This window comes from Triticum urartu, unplaced genomic scaffold (assembly GCF_003073215.2).
Source record: "Triticum urartu cultivar G1812 unplaced genomic scaffold, Tu2.1 TuUngrouped_contig_3663, whole genome shotgun sequence".
In the NCBI taxonomy this organism is placed as follows: Eukaryota; Viridiplantae; Streptophyta; class Magnoliopsida; order Poales; family Poaceae; genus Triticum; species Triticum urartu.
This window is the reverse complement of record NW_024114206.1, coordinates 1-23,949: the sequence shown is the minus strand read 5'-3', so window position 1 is coordinate 23,949 and position 23,949 is coordinate 1. Positions and strand designations below refer to the sequence as shown.

The window sequence follows — 23,949 nt, the reverse complement described above, 5'->3', positions numbered from 1 at the left end:
TAAACAGGAGCAGAAGCTTAATTGCAATTTCTAAATTTCTAGCCATCCAGGTACCTTCTTCCATGCCTATCTTAGCATTTTTAATGTAATTAGCAGTGTTCTTACTTTATTGTATCATATGTTCATGCGCTAATTAACAAGATTTATCTGGAAATAATCCATCTAAAAACAAGGAAAAAAACTTGCATATGAGATTATTTTTCCGGCAGCGGCATATGAGTTGATTGCGTCATAGAAAGGAGCTATTGACATTTTTTGTAAAACGCAGACAAGTATTTATATTGCTTCCCAGCAAACAAATAAGAGTACCTCCACTGCTAGGAATTCTGAGGAATTAGCTTTATTTACCGTGGAAGGACAACCAGTGAATGATTATAGGATTATAAAAATTTAGTAGGCATGGAAGTGGTCGCACAGAAATGTTACTAATTCACCTAACAAAAAAGTACAAGTGTAGATTCACAGGAGCAACCAACTTCTATTGTGAGTGTCTGTTTTTTTAATAGTCGAGATGACACGGCAACATAAATTGTAGTGTATTGAGTAATTGTTTTGCAATTGAAATAGAAAAGAAATGCATATGTTCAAGTGACTTTAGGGCCCCTTCTTCTTGTCTTGCCCCGGGCCCTGAAATCTCAGGGCCGGCCCTGCGTGCATTGCGCTTGAGCAGAAGGTATTTTTTTAATCAGGAACACAAATCATCCTGAAACTTTTATGACATTTTTGCTGCAAAATAGTAATAGTATAGAAGGCTTAATGTTCATATTAGTGTCTTGTAGTAAACTTCTGATTACTGATTTTGCGTCTAATACTGCCAATCCCCTACCACAATGTTGGTTAATTAAATACATGGTCAAACTTAAATCTCAGAAAACATGTTATAAACCAGAACGGGTGAACTATCTACAATCACACCATCTAAACGTGGTTAAAACTCTCAAAAATAATTTAAAACTTGATATAATTAAGATAAATTGTCATAGTCTGGCTTGGCCTTTTTTTTACTTGTGGATTACATTTTGAAATTAAGTCTGCACGTATGGTAAAGACATTTTGAATCAATGTTCTAAAAAGAATTATGCGGTTTGTGTATACTTTTTTAGTCATAATTTTATTTGTAGATAGCATGTGAGTGCCGAATATCTAGTCGTGTGTACAACATGGCTGGACCAAATTAAATACAGATGGGAGCTACATCAACGAAACAAGGGCGACTGGTGGTGGAATGGTGCTACGTGATGACGGCGGTGCTATTATCTTTACTGCATGCAGGCAGATCACCACATGCGATGATGGACTAGAGGCAGAGCTCATGGCGTGCAGAGAAGGCCTTGATCTTGCTCTTCATCGCACCGGATTACCCATTGCGATCGAGTTGGACTGCGCTCACGCAGTCTTGATGCTAAATACGAGTCATGGGGACTGCTCTCCAGACAAGACTATTGTGCGCGACATTCAGTTACTAATGTCTGACGACCCATGGGAGATTTCAATTACGCATATTAGACGTACTCAAAATAAAGTTAGTCATAGTCTCGCGGCTTACGGGCGGAGCACATCCCGTACTGCCATTTGGTTTGGTACGGGCACACACGAAGTTGTAAATTTGTGTATGCTGAAAAGCCGCCTTGAGTAATGAAATCTTCCTATTTCCCGCAAAAAAATGTTATATAGATGGTGTTGCATAAACATGAGTACTCCCTCTGGACGGGGGCATAGGGCGTACGGGTATTGTAGGTCGTCAATTTAACTAACACAATATATGTTATACATCACTAAAATTATGTGTTAAGAAACTTTGTTTGAATACAAATTCAATGATATGCTTTTGATGGTATATAACACTTCTTTCGTTTCGAGCAGATGGCCTACAAACCCCGGCCTATCGTATTAATCCGCCCGGATAGTAATAGTACAGTGTCTATTTTGTTGCTGTTTATCAACTGAATGAAACCGAGGTTGGGTGTTATTGTCTAATAGGAGCAATGCCCAATTTTGAACAAAAAAATATATTTCAATGTAAATAGTAAGCTCAAGCGAGATATTTAAAGATCAGGCGGCAATAGTTTCTACATGACTTAGCAACTAGGCATGCAGGTGTTCCAAAAAGACTTTGCAACGAACGATTAAAACGAGTAGGGAACAACAAAGACTTCAATCCAAGCTATTAACTAGAGGTCCATCCAATAGAGATCACTAGTGCATATGGCGGCGGCGGTGGCGGTGGCGGCGGCCCCAGCACGGCACTTCCTCCCCAATCTCCTCCCATCGATCTCCCCCGGGAGCTTGAGCGCGATGTCGAACACCGCTTCCCCTTGCCTCATCTCCTCCACTAGGGCATCCATCACAGTCTCCGGAACACGCACCGCTTTCCCCCTGGCTACCACAGGCCGTTCAGTCGCCATCCGAGGCCCGGCGCAGAGCCGCCCCACCGTGGCACCGGCGAGTGGGACGCCGCGGTAGGCCACCTCCACGAACGTGTCTTGGTCCACACAGGCGCTCTCTTCGTAGTTCTTTGAGGCCACGCCGAGGGTAAGGTTGAACGTCGGGTCGACCACCCCAAGCGCCGCCGCCGCAGGGGCGTCGAGGCCGGAGATGGAACCGATCGTGATGTAGTAACGCGGTTGCGGCGAGCCGAGCACGAACCAGGTGACAAGGAGGATGGTGACCGGGACAGTGAAGAGCACGGCCTCACACCACATCCGGGCGTTGCGCTTCCTCTCCTCGGCCTCCGGGTCTCCGTCAGCCATGACCTCCTGCCTCTCTGCGTCGGCGTCCATCTCCGGCTCCTGTCGACTTGCTTTTGCGGCGTTGCTGCTTGCAGGCAGATCGGTCGACGTTCGTGCAGGAGTAGTATGGGTAGGTAGATAGATCGGGATTGGCGAGCCAGTTTGATGGCCGGAAACTCCTTTCCTTTTCTCTGTGAGCGCACTTTCCTTTTCGTTTGGGTTTTTTAGGGGTTTTTGTTTGGGTAACGAACGATTCCTTTTGCACTGGGCCGAACGTTCACGAACCGCGCGGCCCATATATTAGAGGCACCACAGTGCTTGTCAACTTGCCATTGTTGTCTCAAAAATAAAAATTGACATTTCTCAAAAATAAAAGAGAAACTTTGTCATTACTAAACTGTCACAAAAAAAACTTGAAATCGTTCTCCTCAAAAGAAAAAGAATAACTTGCCGTCGTGTTGTGCCATTGTGCCAATTCGGCAAGATGCATCGTTCATTCAATAGCTCTCAGAATGAAACCTATGCTTTAACTAACTTTTTCCAAATTTAAGTCAAACCATGAACTAGTAGAAGAAACCTAACGTGTAGACATAAGTAAACATGTCAATCTATATTGGTATTGGCTCCCAGTATCATCTGATGGAAATGTTTGATGCTCTAAATTGATTCCCGCAAAAACAATTTAGTATATCGGCACTGACATGTTCTGGAAGTCGGATGCGAAGAATAAATATGAAACTGCCATTCAAAAACTTTGGCCGTGCATAGGATTCTTCTTCCTGTTGTGTACCTTTAAAGGTTTGTACTGTGATATTAGATAAAAACGAAAGGGGTAAAAACTGATCTAATGCTTGGTTTTGCTATTGTCTTTTTATTATTGGAGTAACGGTTGTTGTATAAGTCGTCCCTGGGAACAATAATTTCAATCATAAGCTGGGCTTCATATTATTATTATAATTATAGTATTCTATAACCTTTCCTATAGTTCATCTCAGTGAGGTTACCATAATTTTTGTACTCTACTCATGCTGGTATTCATCGTAATTGTTGGAAATTGTTCTGTTTTATGTCAATAATTCTATGTGTGCTTTAGGAGTGTCTCATTGGGTATATTTACCATTAAAGTTTATGCTACAAGATGATAGATGAAGTTGAAGAAGGAGAGATATCTTAGCATTGAACAGTTTATTGTCATGGATGTGATTTTAACTAGACTTTTTCATACAATGTTAATACTTTGTTCAAGTCAAAGTTCCAGTTTAGTGTAGCGGAATGAGTGATGGTTAACTGTTTATTTGATTCATGATTTGTGTTTACAGAGTACACCATTGTCAATATTATTTCGTAAGCGGCGCAAAATTTGGAATTACACAATGTATATAGTGAGGGGAGGTTAACATGAGTACTAGGGTAATTCTGGGATGTATGTGGTGTGTGTTTGGATGCTCGAAGTCTTGTTCCAGAATAGTACTATATCTGCGTTTCAGGAGATAATTGGTTCAATCTGAGTGATTCCTGACGCATTATGTGGTTCTCCTACTGATTACCAATGTGATTCCAATAACTAGGTGGTTCATTTTCATTAGATTGTTGAAATTTCTTCCTGCACAAATTGCAATGAACCTCCTAGAGCTTCTACATTTACTTCTTAACCGCGCAAAGTCTCACACTCTGACTAATGCAACTCCAAAATTACTCATTTAATTGCAACTCTGCTTTTGTTGGCAAAGAATGATTCCGCTAATAAAATCATCTTGAATAAGCTAGCTTCTCTTTGATCAATTGTTCCATTTTTTGAAAATTTTTGATAAATAGTTTAGAAGTTTCTCTCAGCAATTTTAGAGTAGGGGTGGACAACGATTTGCCTGTACTTTATACATACAATAGTTAAAGATTATACGTGCAAGGCGGAGCAATGTTTGATGACACGGGAAAATAATTTGATAGGCAGGAAAGTATACTCTGTTTCTTCCAAACTGAGGTACTAAACATTGGTTCTTTTGTTTTTTTATTTGCATGTATGCAGAGTTTGTCGAGATATGAGATAAAGATAACGCGTAATGAACAATGCATGCAACGATTGTAGCTAGGAATGCTCTAGAATTGTGGAGGCCCTAGTGCTAATGATGTATAAGGGTAACGGTTAAATACTTTCAGAATAATTGACATCATGAAGAGTTATTCATTATATAGGTATAATACTTTCAAAAGGGAATATTAGTCTACAATAAAGTTCTTACTTCACCAGTGTATATAAGTGATATTACAGATGCATTAGTTATGATTATAAATTAACATGTACTTAACTATAAGTGAAGGGGTGGGGGCGTGTCTCACCCCGAAAACTTTCCACTATATTTCTGGAAGATCACAGTATTTTTTTATTTGTGGGGTATAATTTTTAGGGTTAAAGGAATGTGTTTCAAGAAGATAGAAATATGGGTATTTATTGAAGCGTTATGGATTTAGTGAGACAATAGAAAAAAAGAGATAGGGAGAAAAAAAAAAGAATGTTGGGAGGAATATCGGTGTAGACGCGTGGAGTCGCGTTCTGGTTGGACCCTCCTCTGTGACATACTCGGAGAGGGGGGATGAAAGATTCAGGGGGAGGGCCACAACGTACATGGGAGGGGAGGGGTCGAGCGAAATTGAGGAGGATTTTTTTTGGTGGAAAAATCGTAGGAGCGTGTCAGCGGGCGGAAGAAAAGAAGTATGCTAGGAAAGAGTTGTTGATTACTGAGCTTCAATAATGTAACTAGTAGAGACGCTGTGGCGGTTAGATTTTGTTATTGTTGAGAAAATATCCAATAGTGTTTTCGAAGGTTATCAGACAAAAAAAATTTCTGTTTGTCTTGTCTTTTAGGTAATGGATCTCACATATTATTGGTTGTGGTCTGACATTCGTTAATTACCTAATATTTAGCGAGATTGGAAGTTGAATTGGCAGTGTGCCAAAGCAATGCACGATATAAGATTCGAAGTGTAAGATCGGTGCTTCGTTTATCAATCGGCTTTTTCTTTTAGTGGTCAGGGAGAAAATTAGCGATTGGGGAGGGGGGGAGGGGTACTGCGGAGGGACGTGAAAGATAAACCATAGTAATCAAAAAATAAATCTGTGCGTACCGGCCTTACCTTCCTGTTTGGGACATGAGATTAAATCTTTGATTTACTCTGCAGCACAGTTCGAATGGTAATATATCACAAAAGAAACATAAGTTAGTTGTGCTTGTATGTGTTCGATGATGAAATAAGTTTATGTGGCCGGCTGAGAGGTGAGATAGACATAGACCCATTATGAGAACTCCATCACTGGGGTGGACAACCTTCACCGTGACCTAAACCAACTTCCATAGTTACTTAACCAACCTTCACCTGACGACCGTCCAGACGCCGTATGTCGCAGATAAAACGAAGAACCAGTGAATCAACGAGTGGACTGCCCGAGACACGGAGGCGAATGGTGTATGCCGCGTGCAGTGGCCGAGAGCGCTACCACCATGAAAGTAACGGAGTTCATGTTCGCCTCTAGAGCGGGGGTCTTTTCTCAGCAGCAGCTTCACCAATTTAGACAGCATATATGGCAAGTGTAACCTGTTCAAGAACATGAAAAGAGGTATAGTATGACCTGCATGTCTTTGTCCCCCTTCAGGTGGTGAGGAGCGAGCGGCATGTGTGCGTGGTCTTGGAGTTCTGTGACTAGGAGTTATTGCTGCGGCTACCACAGCAGCAAATAGTCCTGGGTAGTCCAGGTTTGGCGGGTGCCTCCTCTGGCGAACTGCGAAGCCGACGAAGAGCGTGGCCACCGTCATTCACCACCGCGCATCTTGTCCATGATACTCGCGTTCTCTTTAGCTTGGCTGAGGACGGCGGAGTTGGTATGTAGGGCCGCCGGTTGCACGCAGATCGCTAGCAGATCATGCAGCAGCAGCTGCTCGATGATCTCTTGCGGATCTGGTCCTCATCACCGGCGCCGGCACCTGCAGCAGCAGCTGCTCGAGGATCTGCACGAACTTTGGGGTTGCCTCTTGTCTGAGACACGCCGGCGTCTGCCTCGGGCTCAGCCCCGGCCATTTCGGCGTGGCTATGCTCAGCATTATATTTCAACGAAGATGTTGCATGCGCAGCTTCTTCTAACTCTAAAAGCTGCGTCTTGGCGAGAGTAACAGAGCTGAGTTTCTTTCCTTATGTATAGCAATGGAAATGCGATCTTCTACGTTTTTCACTAACAGTTGCATGTTCTTCACTAACATTTGCATGTCTTGCCTAAACCGTTCAGACAATTAAGTGTCCAACCTGAGGTTGCACGTTTCTTCCAAATTAACATATTGACCCTTGACAGGTTGTACGCGTGGCATGCATGTGTTGGCATATCTTAATAAGTCACTAGGTGAAGCAGCGTGTACACCTTATTGTTGCGATGGGTGTTTTTTAAATGACAGGCCGGTGTACGAATGGAGCCCGATGTTCAATAACAAAGTGCAAGGTAGCCTTTCCCTCCTTTAGAGAAAATAAGAGCATTTTAGATCACTAACTGGGTTTGAGTGAGTCTGAAGACGCGTGTTATTATTTGTGGTTGAGCGGAGGTGTACGGAGTACAATTGTGGAAGACCAGTTGAGGATGTGGGGGCAACATCACTTATAGCGGGATCGATCAGGTTGATGCATGGCGAGGTTTCGTTCATAATAACCCGATTAAGCTAACGTGGTGCAGAGGCGTGTAACACCAGCTATGCCATGTGCCGCAAGCTGGAGTTGGCCGGTAGTGGAGTAACGTTTTGTGCGAGAAAAGAATTATAGGAGTGCGAGAGTGTACTTTTTGATATGCATTTTTTCCTTTTAGATGGAGGCAAACCTCTGATATTTTTTAAGACAGGGAGGGGATTATGCAAAGTTGGCAGCATCGCGTATGGTAGTTGCGGTGTTGTGTGTGTGGGTAATGTTTATTGTTTTATTTTTGTATTTACTTTTTCGTTGAGGATGAAGGTGAAGATTTTTATTCTAAGATAGTTCTTTTAGACGGAGCGAGGACCTATGTAATTTTTTAAAATAAACGTGGCGCACAAGCTTTCTCTTAATGCTGTGCACAGGTGGCGCACCCAACATAGTCGTATACCCATGGTCCATCATTTATCCTGGTGGTAGCATTGGAGGTGGACGCATTCGGCTCATTGTCTTCGCGCGTTGATGGAAGTGTTCAAAGTAAAACTATTTCTTCCTGGCAGGATTATGAACACTCATCGTTCTTCTTGCACTGTCTGCTTCTATGCCATTCATCTCGTGTTGGATTTTTTGAATCTGCACACTGGCGTACTTTCAGTCTATAGTTTGTTTTTCTTCACTGTAGTTTCGATGTTTCGGACGGGCCTGAAATAGACCGGGTTTTTGCATAATATCTCGGAAATTATTGGCCCAGAAACGTCAAGCAAGGATTTGGAGATTCAAAAAATGAGTGTCGCAAAAATATTGTTATTTACCTATTACGCTGCAAAAGTGTGTCTTGTTCTACTAGTCACCAACCTCGTCTCTTATCTCAAGGGGCAAGGGTTCGAGACTTGCTTCTTGTTCTGTGGCGTGTGGGTGTGTCAGGCCTCCCCTGCTTGACAAATGCAGTGATTTGATGTTGCATCTTGAAATAAGGCTGCCATCCTACTAGGAAAATGCTATATTATCTTTAGAATTTGTAGTAGTTAGGCGCCTGTGTTGGGAGGCCACCGAGGTACTCGTATGTACCAGTATAGCCGGCCAAAAACGGCGCTTACTGCTTACGTGTATAGCAGCAGGCGCTGGTTGGCGCGGGGGGCCCGCGCTGGGTTTAGGCGGGGCGCCGGGCAAAATGGCAGGCCACTTACGTGTAGCCATGTGATGTGGCCGCGGCGTAGGCGAGCTAGTGGTGCTTAGCGGGGAGGTAGCGTTGGGCCCATTACCCGGCGTGCTGCTAAGCCGAGCTTCCGCCCTGTTCAAGCAGATCTCCTTTTTGTTCTCCGCATGCTGGTGTGGAGTGCTCCGGCCTTCGTGTCTGACTTTCTGCAGCGCGCCGGGCCTCATTATTACTTCTTTGGTTGTGGGAGGGAGTGGTCACACGGTATGGGCCTGGATTGACGGGCATTCTCGGACGGACTATCTGTTCATCTTCTCTCTTCGCAGGGTCTCACTCCCGCGCTGTGGCTTGGCGGCCGGGGACCTCTCGGTGCCTGCGGTCGCGCTACCTCGGCTGCTTCTCCTCGCGTCTTAATACTGCTGGGGTAAGTAGCCGGACGCCATGTTACTGATTGGCTTGAATAGGGTGTGACTCATAATTTTTGTCCTTTTGAGGGCGGTCGGGTTTTCCATGTACTTGGACCCATTAGGGGTTGTGGACGCGGGCAACCTAATTGGTTGGATCGGAAATCTGTCAGGTGGGCTTTTTCTTGTTTGGCTAGGGGTTCGGGCGGGAAGGTCGACACAGCCAGGAACAGTGTTATGCGCTGGTAGGCGGCGCGCTTGGAAGCGCGCGGGGTCCGTGGTTATTGCATGTGGAGAAGTCGGGGGGGCTGGGGGCGGAGTTGGAGCGATGGCCTTGCGTTAAGAGGTGAGGTGGGCGGAGATGGGGTAACTTATTTGCGCAGGCGGGGGATTCGGTAGTCAGGTTGTGAGCATACTTGAGAAGTTGGGGTGGGTATATACCGTGTGCAAGGTTATGTTGGTGATTGTTTTTGTACGAATGTTTTCTTTTATAAGCTATTTATTTTTAGTATTCGTGATGCTGCTCGGGCGGACCCGGCGGGTTTAATGTAGATGTGTGTAACTTGGAAAGATGACAGTCGGTCGGAGGGCTTCCGCTCGGATTATTGCGAGGAGAGGTGCTGCAACAGTTGAATTAGGGCCAATTGTTGCTATATTAGGAGGTGATTGGGGTGGGGCGGGGGGCACGGACGTTATGTCTTTACTTAGCGGTTGAGTGGATAGGATGCCGGTGGTGTTCCGAATCAGGGTGTAATCTGGCGAGGGCTTTTAGAGAGGATTTTTTCTAAGGTTCGATTAGTGATTGTTGCTTTTTAGTCTTATGGCTTTCTTCTTGAAGTGTCGTCGGGATGAACCAGGACACTCGCGTGTTTCCGTTTTTAGCGAATCGGAACGATAAGGTCACCCAACACGGGAGCCGGGGGCTAACTATTTCACAAGACATGATTCCGGATGTGTGTGGGCAAATTCGCCGAGCGAACACTCTGGTATCGTCCTTGTGGTATAAACCGGGGTAATATGGGCTTTGTAAAAGAGCATTGTGTTAAGTGTAGGCATTGTTCTGGCTCCGAGGAGGCACATGCCTATGACGTCCGACGCCCGGCCCCCCGCGGCCGGCTCTCCGTCCCCGCGGCCCTCCGGCCCCGCGCGTCGGCCTCCTCTCCGTCCCTGTCGCCCGCGTCGGCCTCCACCCGATAGAGTACACTCGCAATCCTTCCTCCTCCTTCCTCTCCATCCCTAGTTCTTTTGACTTAGTAGTTTGAAATTTTTGGTTTTAATTACTTAGTGTTTAATCTTAGGAAAAAGTATCATGTAGGATGAACTAGCTACAGGTATCTTAGGATAATTGTAGTTGAAATTTAGGAAATTGGAGTTTTAATCTTACGGTGTAGTTAATATCTTAGGATAATGTGAGTATGAACTAGCTAGTTAATCTTAGGTATATATTTTGAATATCACATTTGTTGTTATTTTTTTAGTAAAAACAATTTTCCTGTTATATGCAAATTTGAAATGGATATTTTGAAGTGATATATGTCATATTTTGACATGTCAATAGTTTTTAACCGAGTGGCCTATGTTTTGCCAGAATGTTGATTCGTCACGTTCTGGCAAATTTCAGGCGCTCGATATGTCCTTGCTTTTAGCAAAGGTCATGCCGAATTTTGCTAAGTGTTTATTAATTTTGTTTTCATAATTAAGCATTTTGTTCTCGACGTCGACGATGCCTATCCCGCATCCTCGTCGTCGACTCGGCGGAGGACTCCTGTTGAGCCGAGGGGCCATGTCCGGGACTGGGCTCCGCCGGGCTGGTACTGGGTTGTGCTACCTTCTGGTGAGCGCAGCTTAGTGAGGAGCCAGCCCGTCGTCGACCCGGAGCTTCTTTGGTGGCGGTCACGTGGGCCTGCATCGGTGGAGAGGCTTGAGTCCCCCGCGCAGGTGGTACAGCACCGTGTCACGGAGGAGACGCACGTCCAGCGCTACTTGGTTGCGTTGGCGAACGGCCGGTTCTCCAATACCTGGCAGATTCTTTGGGGATCTCACCGGAGCTATGATCCGGTGATGGTTCCTTCTCTTTGGGTGTCCACCGCGGCCCACTGAACCTAGAGGAGCTATTATTCGAGATGTATTAGTGATATTATATGATGATCTTTGCTACAAACTACTATATATGTATTCGATGATGGATTATTAATTACCTATTAGTTATTTGCTTATTGAATGCATGATTGAATGATAATTTGTTTTATCTCTATTATGATTAGTTTTGCTTATTGAATGCATGTAATTGAATGGAGTACTTTGTTTTATCTCTATTATGATTTTAGTTTTGCTTATTGAATGCACGTCGATCTGTTTCAACAATGAACATATAGGAAATGTCTGACGACGAAAGGGAATTCGCTATGTGCGAGTACTGCGAAGATGAGCGCGGTATGTGCGACAGGCCTCACCTGGTAGAAGGTCGGCGCTTCAGCATCAAGCTCCAAGAGACCTTCGATGTTGAAACGGTACGCAACACGACAAGTGTTTTTTGTTATTTTTTGCACGACTTCTCTGCTTCTTCAACGTGTAATTTTCGTCTTTTACAATTCGACTAGCTTATCCCATGCCATGCAAGACGCTATGTCTTGGAGAAGATGGGTTTTGAAGATCATGAAAGAATGGAGACAAAGATAATTCAACTAAGGACCCATCATGGTTATGATTTTGCTGTAAATCTATACAATTTTGTGAACTCATCCAATTTTGGTTGCCTGAATTGGGAAGCCCTTTGCAAGGCGTATGATTTTCATGAGGGTATGCTTCTCACCTTCGATCTTGGTGATCCTGACATCGACGAAAATGAATATGACCATTTGGGTCCTTGTTGACACGCTTCCAGTTCTACCGCTGTGTGAGTTTCTCATAACATATTTTAAGTAATTTATATTGTTTATTTCAAAATAGTTGACAGCTTATTTTCATTCTTCAAAAAATGTACGGAAAGATGGTAGACAGAACCTACTACTACAATGATGAAGCACAATTAACTTATAAGGAGAAAGATGGTCTTATCGCATTTTTTACTAATCTTGAGAATTACAATAGCTATTATCAAACTCCTCCACATTATGGTCAATACGTGCCACTAGTGCACTGTTGAACTACGGTAACATCAATGGAGATAGCATGGTAAGATTTTCTACTATTACGACATCCGTGCATCTTTTGCATAAATTCTTCTAAAACTAAACTACATTGCTAACTACAAAGTTATTACTATGTTTTTGAACAGAAAATCCCGATGGATTGTGTGCCTCATCTGATGTTGCCGAGAGGTCGCGTTGATGTTATGAGCTTACGGCCACCACGGCCAGGTCAGCCGCAGTATCCACATCACTCCTGTCCATACCGGATTTCTAAAAGCGAGGAAGCCATGATAATAAATGATTTCAAAAAATGTTTGAACCATCGTAGAGAGCTACTTGGAAGCAACATTGTGCGTAGGCCAAGACTTGGAGACAGGATGATCTCCGTTCTTTATTATGGAGAGTCAATTTTCCTTAATGGAGAGTCAATGCCTATCTTGTTTTATGATATTTTACCTAAGAGAGGGTAGAGTAGGTCCTATGAGAGGAGTAGGTCCTAGCTAGAATGTGTTATTATGTGCTACAATGTGTTAGAGTTGATGATGATGAGGAGTTGTGATTATGACTAGTGACCAACTTGTTATATGATGTCTCATTGACGAACATTGTTTGGTGGTGATGAAGTGGTAATGAATATGCTATTTAAACAGACTAGTTCATGATGAGTTGTTATTGTATAAAAGATATATCTGTTTAAACATGTACACGCCAAAATGCGAAAAAAACATAAATTTTAGCAGTGGCGGGCCAAAATATTACCAGCAGCGCTCATTTACCAGTAGCGCTTTTCAGTGTCCCGCGCTACTAGTATCTAAACTTACCAGTAGCGCTGGCCTAAACAAGCGCTACTGCTACAAAATAGCTGTAGTGCCATAGCAGTAGCGCTGGCGTCCGCGCTACTGGTAGCTCAAAAACCAGCGCTATTGGTAAGGTTTTCCCTAGTAGTGAGATTTGTAATCAGACGAATGTGGTATTAAGATTGTAAGGTTGGATTAACAAATTAGCACTGCTTGAGTACAGGTATTCGAAATGTGAAATATATATAATTATCTATCTCAAGCATGTCACCAACTTATCTTGAACCACCAGTCGATTGAATGCGGCGCCCGTGCCGCAGCTCCCCGACCTTAATCCAATGAGGGAAAGAGGTGTGGCATTTTTAACGAGGGTGCTTGGATTCAAGGGACTATTTTTAGTCTGACTAAAAATAGTCTTTTTTAGAGGCTAAAGTTCCAAGCACCCCTGACTAAAGAGAGGCTAGGACTAGTCTTGAGGCTAAAAATTTAGTCATAGGAAACCTACTAAAATATGTATTAGCCCTCTCCTCATTTTAATGTCCTCTCCTTTAACACATGCGAGTTCTGGATTGGAGGGTTTGGAGGATAATAAATGCTCAATAACTTGATTTTAGTCTCTTTAGTATTTGGATCCAAGCATGGGTGAGGCTAGCAAGTTTTAGTCCCACTACTTTTAGTCATGGGACTAAAACGTATCCAAGCACCCTCAACTATGTAACACGACCCCTTTGGCAGTCAAAAAATCATAATCAGGGCCAAAGCTTAGCCATGTCTTCAGAATCTTAATGGAAGAAAGAGAAAGAGAGAGATGAAGCGGCACTTCCTGGGTAGCCTGGCCTGATTAGCACTGACACGAGAAAAAAGGCTTGCTGCAGCGTCCGCTGCCTCTGTCCTGCAACATCTTCATCTTATTAAGTTGATGCATCTTATGCTTGATCATTGAGAATTACTACATGCCACTACTATGTAACTAGCTACTCCCTCGTCCGGTGAAGAATGTACATCTAGAAATTTTAGGACAAATTATGGAGTTAAGTAAAAAATGCATTGAAAAGGTGCAAGTCACCATCTCTCTCCTCTTTAATTATCCAACCTCCAATGAGCTAAGTGCATGTAGAAATTAAGAAGACCATGTGTAGATTGCTATTAGTCTTGATTACCATGTGATGAGAGAGAAGTATGTTTTCTACTTTAAAGTGCATTGGGAAGATAGAAGTACACTCTTTTGTGGACAAAATTTGAATCTAGATGTACACTCTTCACTGGACGGAGGGAGTAATGCAATGCCCTCTTTCACATCTACTTTGATTACCTGCTTTGCGTTTTAGTGAAATCATTAATTTTTTAAAACAAAAAATAAGCCAACGCGCTCTATGTACTATGTTGTGTGGCATCTTCATGTATAAGTGTGATTTCCTTGTGTTGATCATCGTCGCCTGCGTTGCAACATTCATCGGTGCATAGTCTCTTCTTATGGTGGTAGTCCCCTACAAGAAGTCCATCTCTTCTCTTGGAATTTTGCAGGTTGAATATGCTTAAAAATGCTTAAAGGTGCTCGACACATTAGGTGTGCAACCCTCATGTGTATTTGCCAGGAGGTCAAATTGAACTGTTATCGCTACTAAAGCACGTCATTCCTACCGGTGGATTCTCCTACACGGCTAAAGGCTTGGCGACGCCTCAGGTGTATTATGACGGCTGGCGAGATCCTTTTTCATCGCGTCGATGAGATTACTCTGACTCTAACCCTCATACATTATCTGAGTCGTTGTTGTTCCTCCCGCTTTCCGGTGACAAATGTCGAGTTTCGCGGTGTGTTCCACGACCAGCTTCGCTTGCTAGCTGGGCGTTTGTGATCTCCTGTGCATCCTATTGGGACTTCACATGTCCCAGCCCTGGAAGACAAAATAGATTGCACTTTGGCTGGCAGTGGCTGCTGAAGCTTGCAACTCACTTTTTTCTTTATGGATTGCAAGTTCACATGACGAATTGCACAATGTTCCCACATGGTCTCAGGTCGACCGTGCCATCATCCAACCCCTGTGGAGCTTGATCCTCTTCGGGTCTGTTTGGTTACGCAACAATTTCTAGAGTTGCATTGAAAAAGGGCCAGGCTGAACAAAGCCTGGTTGAGGAAAAACAGTGCAAAAATGGTGTGCAATGTAGTTTGTTCTTGCAGTATGGTTGTCTGCTTGTGAAAGGCAGTTTTCCTCTGTGTATTTAGGCATGTGTGACCGATATCGAATCATCGTCTGCATTTGAGCTGACTTGATTGCTGAGCATGACATTTGGTTGATTACAAGCATCGTAACTTAGGTATTAGGATAGCGTTAACAGGGTACACACGGTGAAACAAGAGGTTACTGATAGAGTAGCGGCACGCCTGAGCGAATCACACGTACATGAACTACACACGCATACGTTACAGACAGCAAGTTCACATGGACATACAGACACAACCACAATGTCGAAGACGTTGTACAGTATACTGGGGAATTAGAGAAGGGGTATATGTGGAATTGATATATGTACTCGTCTACAATTCTGAAGAGATAATACAACACGAAATATGTGTAGAAACGATCGGGGATGAACTATTAATTAAAGGAAATTTCAAACACTCAAATACGTGGCGACATGCATTTGACAAAATTGGTCAACAATAGCTTCTAATAAACACAATTGAACATTTGATATCTATGAATCACGAAACCGTCGGCTCTGAACATTTATACCGCCTTAACATATAGCCGTATGGGTGAAGAACTGTAGACGACAACTCTCATACATACATGATTCTATGGTTAGATGCCATCCTAACTTGTCCTCCATCCAAGATCAATACAATCAAAAAAAGGACGTAGTGTATTATCTATTTAGAGAGAGCACTGGGTTAAATCTCACTTGTCATTGTACACACTTTACATTTGTGCAGCTCACCTTCACACTAGTAGAAAACAGGGCTTTGGTCCAGGCCGGGTCAGCCCATTAGTCCCGGTTCAGTAGAACCGGGACCAATGGGGGCATTGGTCCCGGTTCGTGAGCCCAGGGGGCGGCCGGGCCACGTGGGCCATTGGTCCCGGTTCATCTGGACCTTTTGGTCCCGGTTGGTGGGATGAACCGGGACCAATGGGCCTCGCTCCTGGCCCACAACCATTGGTCCCGGTTCGTGCCTCAAACCGGGACTAAAGATTAGACCTTTAGTCCCGGTTTGAGGCACGAACCGGGACTAATGGGGATGAGACCTTTAGTCCCGGTTCGTGCCACGAACCGGTACTAAAGGTCCCATTTTCAAACTCTACCCCCCCCCCTGTGGATCGCCTTTTCAGTTTTAAAAATAAAGAAAATGATGGAAATGTCAAAAAAATAAAAGAAAATAAGTTTCCCATGTGATATGTGGTCTAGTTGTTGGGAAAATTTGCAAATGTGAATTTTGACTTTATTTGCAAAATCTCTCTGAAATTTGTAAAAATGGGCATAACTTTTGCATACTAACTCGGATGAAAAAGTTTTTTATATGAAAAATCATCTACTCGAAAAGTTACATCCGAATTTAACTGGGGGAACCCCGTTAAACATTTGCAAAATCCTCAAAAACCTAATAGAAAAAAGTTACGGGGCTTTTAAGATCTAGAGTGGAAAAAATTGAAAAATATTCAAACAGTGGGCAAACTGTGGTCAAACAATGGTCAAACTAATTATTCTAGAATATTAGTGTCACTAAATAATTATTTTAGTTATTTCAATTTTGGTCAAATCTGGTCAAACTGTGGTCAAACAATGGTCAAACTAATTATTCAAGAGATATTAGTGTTACTAAATAATTATTGTTTTTTAAAACAATAGTTTCAAACTCAAACAGTGAAATGTGTCACTTCATGCTCAAGCAAAATTCCTGAAGGTTAATAGGATTGACATCTTACTATTGTCAGGAAAACAACAACTGCAGACTTGGAGCGAGGGAGAATAGAACCCGGAAGTTAAGCGTGCTCAGGCTAGGGGAGTGGGAGGATGGGTGACCGTTCGGGAAGTTAGATGATTTGGAATGATGAGGGGTGATTAGAGGATAAATTGAGAAGTGATGAGAGGTGGTGATTACAGACTAGAGGTTAAAATAATTCAGAAATTTGAAAATCAAAAAAAAATTCAAAAAAATTTAAAAAAAATCATAAAATTTCCTGTAAAGGGGTGACCGTTCGAGAAGTTAGATGATTTGGAATGATGAGGGGTGATTAGAGGATAAATTGAGAAGTGATGAGGGGGTGGTGATTACAGACTAGAGGTTAAAATAATTCAGAAATTTGAAAATCAAAAAAAAATTCAAAATTTTTTTTCAGAAAAAATCATAAAATTTCCTTTAGTCCCGGTTGATGTTACCAACCGGGACTAAAGGTGGAGCTCCACGTGGCCGCGCCCTTTAGTCCCGGTTCTGGATTGAACCGGGACTAAAGGGTCAGGGCATTAGTACCGACACTTTAGTCCCGGTTCAGGAATCGGGACTAAAGACCCTTACGAACCGGGACTAAAGGCCCTTTTTCTACTAGTGTTAGGACCCACTACCCGAGATCTGCTGGATTTGACTTCATCATGTCCTTCGCAGAAGTTGTTCTTGTAGATGAGGGGGAGCCAGCCGCGCTTGGTACGACCGCTGCTGCCGCTAGCGCACATCTTCCCACCAAGGAAGCTGCTCCAAATGACTTGATTAGGTGTAGTCCGCCTTGGTTGCTTTGGGCGTGACTAATGCGCACGCGAGCCTTGGAGCGCTCGATTCCGACCAGGTGTGTCTCCCTGATTAATTAATGAAGTTTTCTTTTTTATGCTTGAATTTCTTTTTTCTGATGCTTAATGGGATTTCCTTTTTGGAGACAGAGAGAGATTAGACCCCACCCTACCCCCGTTGAAATGGGGGGGGGGGTGTAGGGGAAGGGGTGGGCCCGTGTGCTTGCATGCATGAGTAAATTCATCAAGGGAGAGAAGGTGGTGGGTCCAGATAGTTGCATGAGACTGCTATACCCTTCCTTGCATGTCTCCTCACGCTTGTCACATGGTGGGCCTGCTAATGATGACCATGCCGCTTAGAAAAAGGAAGTGGGAAGGAGAACGGGTGTTGTCTGCTCGTGCGTTGCAACACACGTATGTGAAACAGTTAAATTCGGGTTTCTTTCCATAAATGACTTTTCGTGCCAAACCATGAAAAAACAAGTTTTCTTCACCCTCCAAGTATTAGGGTTAGAAATAACTGAGAGACAATGGAAACCCGATGAAACCAAGTCAAAACTCCTTATGAAGTCATAAATTCTCGACCCATCAAGTCTCCGGGAAGGCTTCTGCGTAATGCTCTTAAATTTTTATCAGACCCTCCAGGAGCCATATGAAGACACCCTGCCAGGTCCCGTAAATTACGGACCTCGTATGTTTTCCTATGGATTTAAATGACAACATAACACATGTAAGGGCCTAGCCTTGGCTCTCTTGTGACTGAGCCTCCCTCTACTTTGGCTGCATATGTCCTCAGCCTAGCTTCGCTTGATTTTGCGGTCCTAGAAAAACCGGTGTTTCCTAAACGGCGCCCGTTCCTTCATTATTTTCCAAATGGCGCACACCCACTCGTCACGTCGGACCAGCCCATTTCATTTTTTTTCTGTTTTCTAAACTACAAAAAATGTGTGAGAGATTCTTTTTGTGAGTAGCAAACCACACTTTATTAAGACCGAGTTCGTTTGCATGAATAATAATGGGGTCGTCGGGTAAGCCTAGCCACACATGCCGGCCCCTCAGCTAAAAAGAAGAAAAATTCGCTAAACTATATGCTTCAAAATTTAGCACCCTTCCTTGATACATCAAATCACAGTTGATGAACTCCTTCCATCTTGCTTCAATCTCCTTTATAATTGCATTGTATCTCCCCCATGAACCCTGCTTGATGTCTGAAATCACGGGCTTACAATCACATGCAATAACGATTCGCCTCAACGAGAGATCAAGGGCCAGTGCAAAAGCTTCTCCGCAAGCAAGAGCTTCTAGTGTTGATGGATCCGTTATGTTGCCAAACACCATTCCCGAGGAGCCCAGAAAATTGCCCGCGTGGTCCCTACAGACCGCTACGGATGCTCCGGTTCTTCCATCCCTCAAGAGTCCTCCATCCACATGTATCTTCGCCATGTCCAAACTAGTAGATATTCATTTGCACCTAACATCCGGTCTTCTCACTGGTGGTGATACTTGCTGATCCGCTCTCCTCGGCTGTTCCTGGTTGGATGCGAGTTCAGCCAAGAAAGCATCCACAAAAGCATTGGTGGCGTGAGGGCATTGGAGAATTTCTTCATGAATTGCTTTTCGTCTCGTTGTCCAGATTGCCCATAGAGTTACCATCATTTTAACCTGACTGTCGTGCAACATATCATCTATCATCGAGAAGATCCAACGTTTAGCATTACTCTCTGTAGGAGCTTGTATGTGTGCAGCAATATCATCATCCACCAAGGCCCAAACACAATGGGCCATGGAACATTCCAGGAGGGAATGGCGCCAAGAATCTTGTGCACCACACATTTGACATTTATCATTTGTCGCCATCTTCCTTCTGTGTCGAACATCTTCAGTAGGGATCGAGTGCTTGGCAAGTCTCCATAGAAAATTTCTCTCTATATGTATAGTAGCTACCGTCGACTAAGCACAGAGAAAGAGAGGTCGCTTCTCTCTATATGTAGTAGCTAGCTAACACAATATGAAACCCCTAAATTAACCCTTCAAAATCCATAAACCCCCCTTAAAAAAACAAAAAACCCAGCGCCTGCGAGCCGCTGACGCGTGGCTGTCTTTTGGTCCCGGTTGGTGTTACCAACCGGGACTAAAGGTCCTCCTGCATGGGCGCCCACAGCAGCCACGTGGAGCTCCTTTGGTTCCGGTTCGTAAGCCAACCGGGACTAAAGGTTTTGGGTATTAGTCCCGTTTGTTTTGTCCCTGTTCCGGAACCGGGACTAAAGGCCCTCTGGAACCGGGACTAGTACCCTGTTTTCTACTAGTGTCAGTCATTGCTCAACGTTCTTTCTTCTTGTTGTCATATTCATTGTTATATTCTACAATCATATTCATTGTATTGTGCTTACATGCACCCAGTTTTCCCCTTCTAAATGAAAATGTAACCACCTCGTTTTCTCTGTTTCTATCTTCTTCTCTTTTTTGCGGTCAATTTAGAGAGCTTTATTCAACAAAAATGTTCCTCGGACAATCAGCCAGAAGGCTGGTCACCAGGAAATTGGGAGTTTCGTCAAGCTAGCTTTCGGTCACGTTCAAAGTGCAAGCACACTTTCGGGCACCAGGAAACTAAGAGTTTCAACAAAAGTGCACCCACCTCATTTTCTATGTTCTTATCTTCTCTGCATCTATTTTTCCTTTAGCAACCTTCTGTATGTATCCCTTTTCATCGAGCAAGTCTAACTTGAGGCCCAAATACAGTGACACTACATGATAGTGGATCAAAGGGTGTCAGTTTTAGTATTGTTGTTTCTTCAGTCAACATTCAGTTTACCAGTCTTCAGAGACTATACATTTAACTTGAGGCCCAAATACGGTGACACTACACGATCAGGGTGTGCAGGAGCTAATGTAAAGAAAAATATTCACCCCCTTTTTAACAAGGGCAAGGCGCATGTTTCATTTTAGCTCTAGTATAAAGTACAACAAAAATTACCTAGCCAGCAAAGGAAAGTTGGCATCTTGATGAGCTACAAATACAAGGCAAATGTTGTTCCTACGAGCTGAACTGATGCAACAAGCTGTCTAAAAAGGATTCAGAAAATCAGAACCCCTCAAAAAGAGATGAATATTTGTACCAATCAAACACATGATAGGTAAAAAGAGATGCGACCCCCCTCAAAAAGGTAAGAATAAAATGCTGTTGAGTGCTGGATGTCCAGAGCAAAGACATGATGTGACTACCTACATATAATTAGCACATAGCTATGTTATAGGCCTTCAGTAGTTTCAGTTGTTCCTCAACTTCAGGCCATCTTAGAATCTAAATCTACAATTATGCTACTAGTAACTAGCACTATACTTTTGAGACATCCTCCAGTAGAGTTGAGGTCATCAAAACAAGCATGCCGCCTTTGTAAATGTCCATCGAAACTTGGACATATAATATTATTAATACAACGATCCATACCAAAATTGCCGCGCGAACATAGCAGGCAGATATATATGTCTTCAAAATCACTTGCGCAACAAAAAAGGGTCCATGACATTTGCTTAAATAATACAAATAACACCAAACGGTCATATGGTGCCTCCACAGCAAAAACAAGGAATCTTGAGGCCTACTTATGCCGGTTTCGAAACGGCTACAGAGAGTAGAACTTAAGCAACCAGAATTACGTACGGTTTATATTAATACACAAGTGGTGCCTACTACTAAAGTTTCATTCAGCAGATGCCGTCAAAAGATCATCACTAGACTGCCATAAAGGAAAATCATTGCAGTGAAGGTAGAAGGCAACAAAAAGTTCAGAGAGGTGAATCTGGGTCGGATGATGCACAACCTTATCCAATGATGCACACTGAACAACTTAATGGCTTCAGCAGCAAATTCATACTGAAAATTTTGGAGGCCACTTCATCAATAGGCCCCAAAACCAATTGTCTTCATAAGGGCATCTGAACAGTCCTTGGAGTAGTGAACCGACTTGGCAACACCCTGCGCAGCTTCCAGAGAGATCTCACCACAATACTCAATGACCAAAGACTCTAACTTATGTACACATCCCAGTTCAGCCACTCCGGCATCAGTAACGTTATGACACATCCGAAGTGTGAGATTACTCAAGCATGGGGTGTGCGCAATGAAGCGCATCCCAACATCAGTTACTGCATGACACAATATAAGCTCGAGTGTCTCCAGATGAGGTGAGGATGCGAGGGCCTTCATCCCCTTGTCATCAAAGAAGTTGGCATTGTTGAGCACGAGAACACGAATCGGGCAGGACTGAATGAGCACCAGAAAACCCTCTTGTGTGAATCCTATTTCTGATGGCCAGTCACGAGAACATCCTGTAAAGCTGAGGTCTGCGATCTGAAGCATACGACAGTTTAGGGCTAGAGCGTAAAGGCTGTTATCTGTAAATGACGTCCTGGTTTCACAATAGCCGACATCACTAGAGTAAAGCTGCAGGTTGAGCCAAAGTGAGATGCTTTTAAGGTTGCTGCAGCTCCGAGATAATGCAATCATGTCATTATCATTTAGGGCATGAACATACTCAAGGCAAAGCTTCTCCAATGCTTTACACTTCCCTAGGACAACACGAAGCCCTACATCTGGCCAAGTTTTAATATGCGCCAACCTTAAATCCTTCAAACTCTCACAGCAAAAATCATATATATCCATGCTGTGAGCATCGTACGAGGAGTCATAGACCTTACCACCTACGGCTATAAGACTATCATATTTTCCTCTTTTCCTCTCAAACTCAAACTTCTGGAGCTTCATCCATCCTGGACCAAACTTTAGGAAGTCATGATGATTGATTCTTTTGCAATTCTTCACTACAAACTCTTCCAACGATCCATCCCTACCAAGGTATTCCAGCCACTCTACACTGTCGATTTTCTCGCAATCAATAAGGTGGAGAGCAGATAGACTTGTGCAACCAACTGCAACCGAGAAAAGCCCAATCGAAGTTATTTGTGGTGTGGAGTTCAGCCTGAGAGACACCAATTTCTTGCAATTCGCTAAGCAACCAAGCCCAGAGTCATCGATGCATGAACAGAAGCTTAAGGTGAGGTCAATCAACGAGGAACAGTGAGATGAAAACACAAGAAGGCCCTTGTTGTCTAGCTGCTTTCCATGTCCAGGTATCCAGCCAGAGTAATCGATTTCCACTTTCCGCAGATTTGGGAAGCGGGCGCACAATGATGTCAGTGCTCTTGCAGCAGTGCAAAGACCGGAACCAACACGGATAGCACCCCTTTGACTCCCCTCTATCTTGTAGAGCTGCTTTGACACAAGGGAAAGAGAGTTGAGATCACTTGTCCTGGTGATCCTGTTGAGAATCTCTGTCAGCAGAGCCTCCGGTAGGTCCTCCATGGAACAAATTCAATTCAGCTGTACCAATCAGGTAAGGTTCAGAAAACAACCAAAGAGCTGGACTCAAAGCTTATGATATATCAGAATAATACATGTGAAGATGGAGACCACACTGGCGACAAACACTCATTACGAAGAATATATTGATGAACTTTGAGCAATTTTTTATCCGTCCAAATCTTGTGTTTTGTTCATAAGCATGGAGATTTATCGAAGTAGCTAGCTAGCACCTCATCTGTGTCTAGATTGTTGGAAAGAAAAAAATGACGCTACAGGCAGGCCACATAATTAAATTAAACTAGCTAACACCATAATTAAGTAGCAAGCAGAGTCTGAATACTGAACTAACTAAGAGAATAAGTACAAAGAAACGAGATAGAATTGACGCAAGCAATTCCGCAAGAAGACCCACGGTCTGGGTTACTTTAATTCTGAATTATACACAGAAAGCAATTCTGGAAGAACCATGTGTATGCTATCCAGTCACGTCAGGCTGAATCCGAACCAACTTTTTCTTTGAGAACTTATTTGGGGGCACCTAATTAAGATGAAAATCAGAGCATATATGCAAATTAGTTAGTACGTGTGGCTCTTGCTTGGAAATCATTTTGCCACAGCCGATGAGTTGAATTCACACGGTGCAGTTATTAACGAGTTCAACTAGAAATAGAACTCAGTATTTGCTAAAACCATAGGCAAAAAGCTTACTTTCTACTAGTACTACCTACGAGAATGGCTTTACAACATTAACGTAAAGAATCTGAACCAACCAGGCACGCATGGAGATTGCTAGAAAGAAAAAAATGGCGCTACCACCATAATAAAGTAGCAAGCAGAGCCGGAATAATAATAATAAACTAAGAAAGAGAATACAAAGAAACGTGCTGAATCTGAACCAACTTATTTGGACTTTGGAGGCACCTGGCTAATTAATAACAAGAAAACCAGAGCATATATGCAAATTAGTTGCTAGCACTTGTAGCACTTGG

The 23,949-nt window shown here is 43.3% G+C and overlaps 1 protein-coding gene across 1 annotated transcript; it reads right to left on the bottom strand.

Moving 5' to 3' along the window:
* Positions 1-21,047: 21,047 nt before the first annotated feature.
* LOC125527352 (F-box/LRR-repeat protein 14-like) lies at positions 21,048-23,892 on the bottom strand. Its single transcript, XM_048691875.1, has one exon. The coding sequence runs from the start codon at positions 22,958-22,960 to the stop codon at positions 21,497-21,499; it is 1,464 nt and encodes a 487-aa protein (XP_048547832.1). The 5' UTR covers positions 22,961-23,892; the 3' UTR covers positions 21,048-21,496.
* Between the last annotated feature and the right edge of the window lie 57 nt (positions 23,893-23,949).

Coding starts and splice junctions, on each gene's coding strand:
- LOC125527352 (XM_048691875.1), bottom strand. CDS start 22,960: ATGGAGGACCTACCGGAGGCTCTGCTGACAGAGATTCTCAACAGGATC.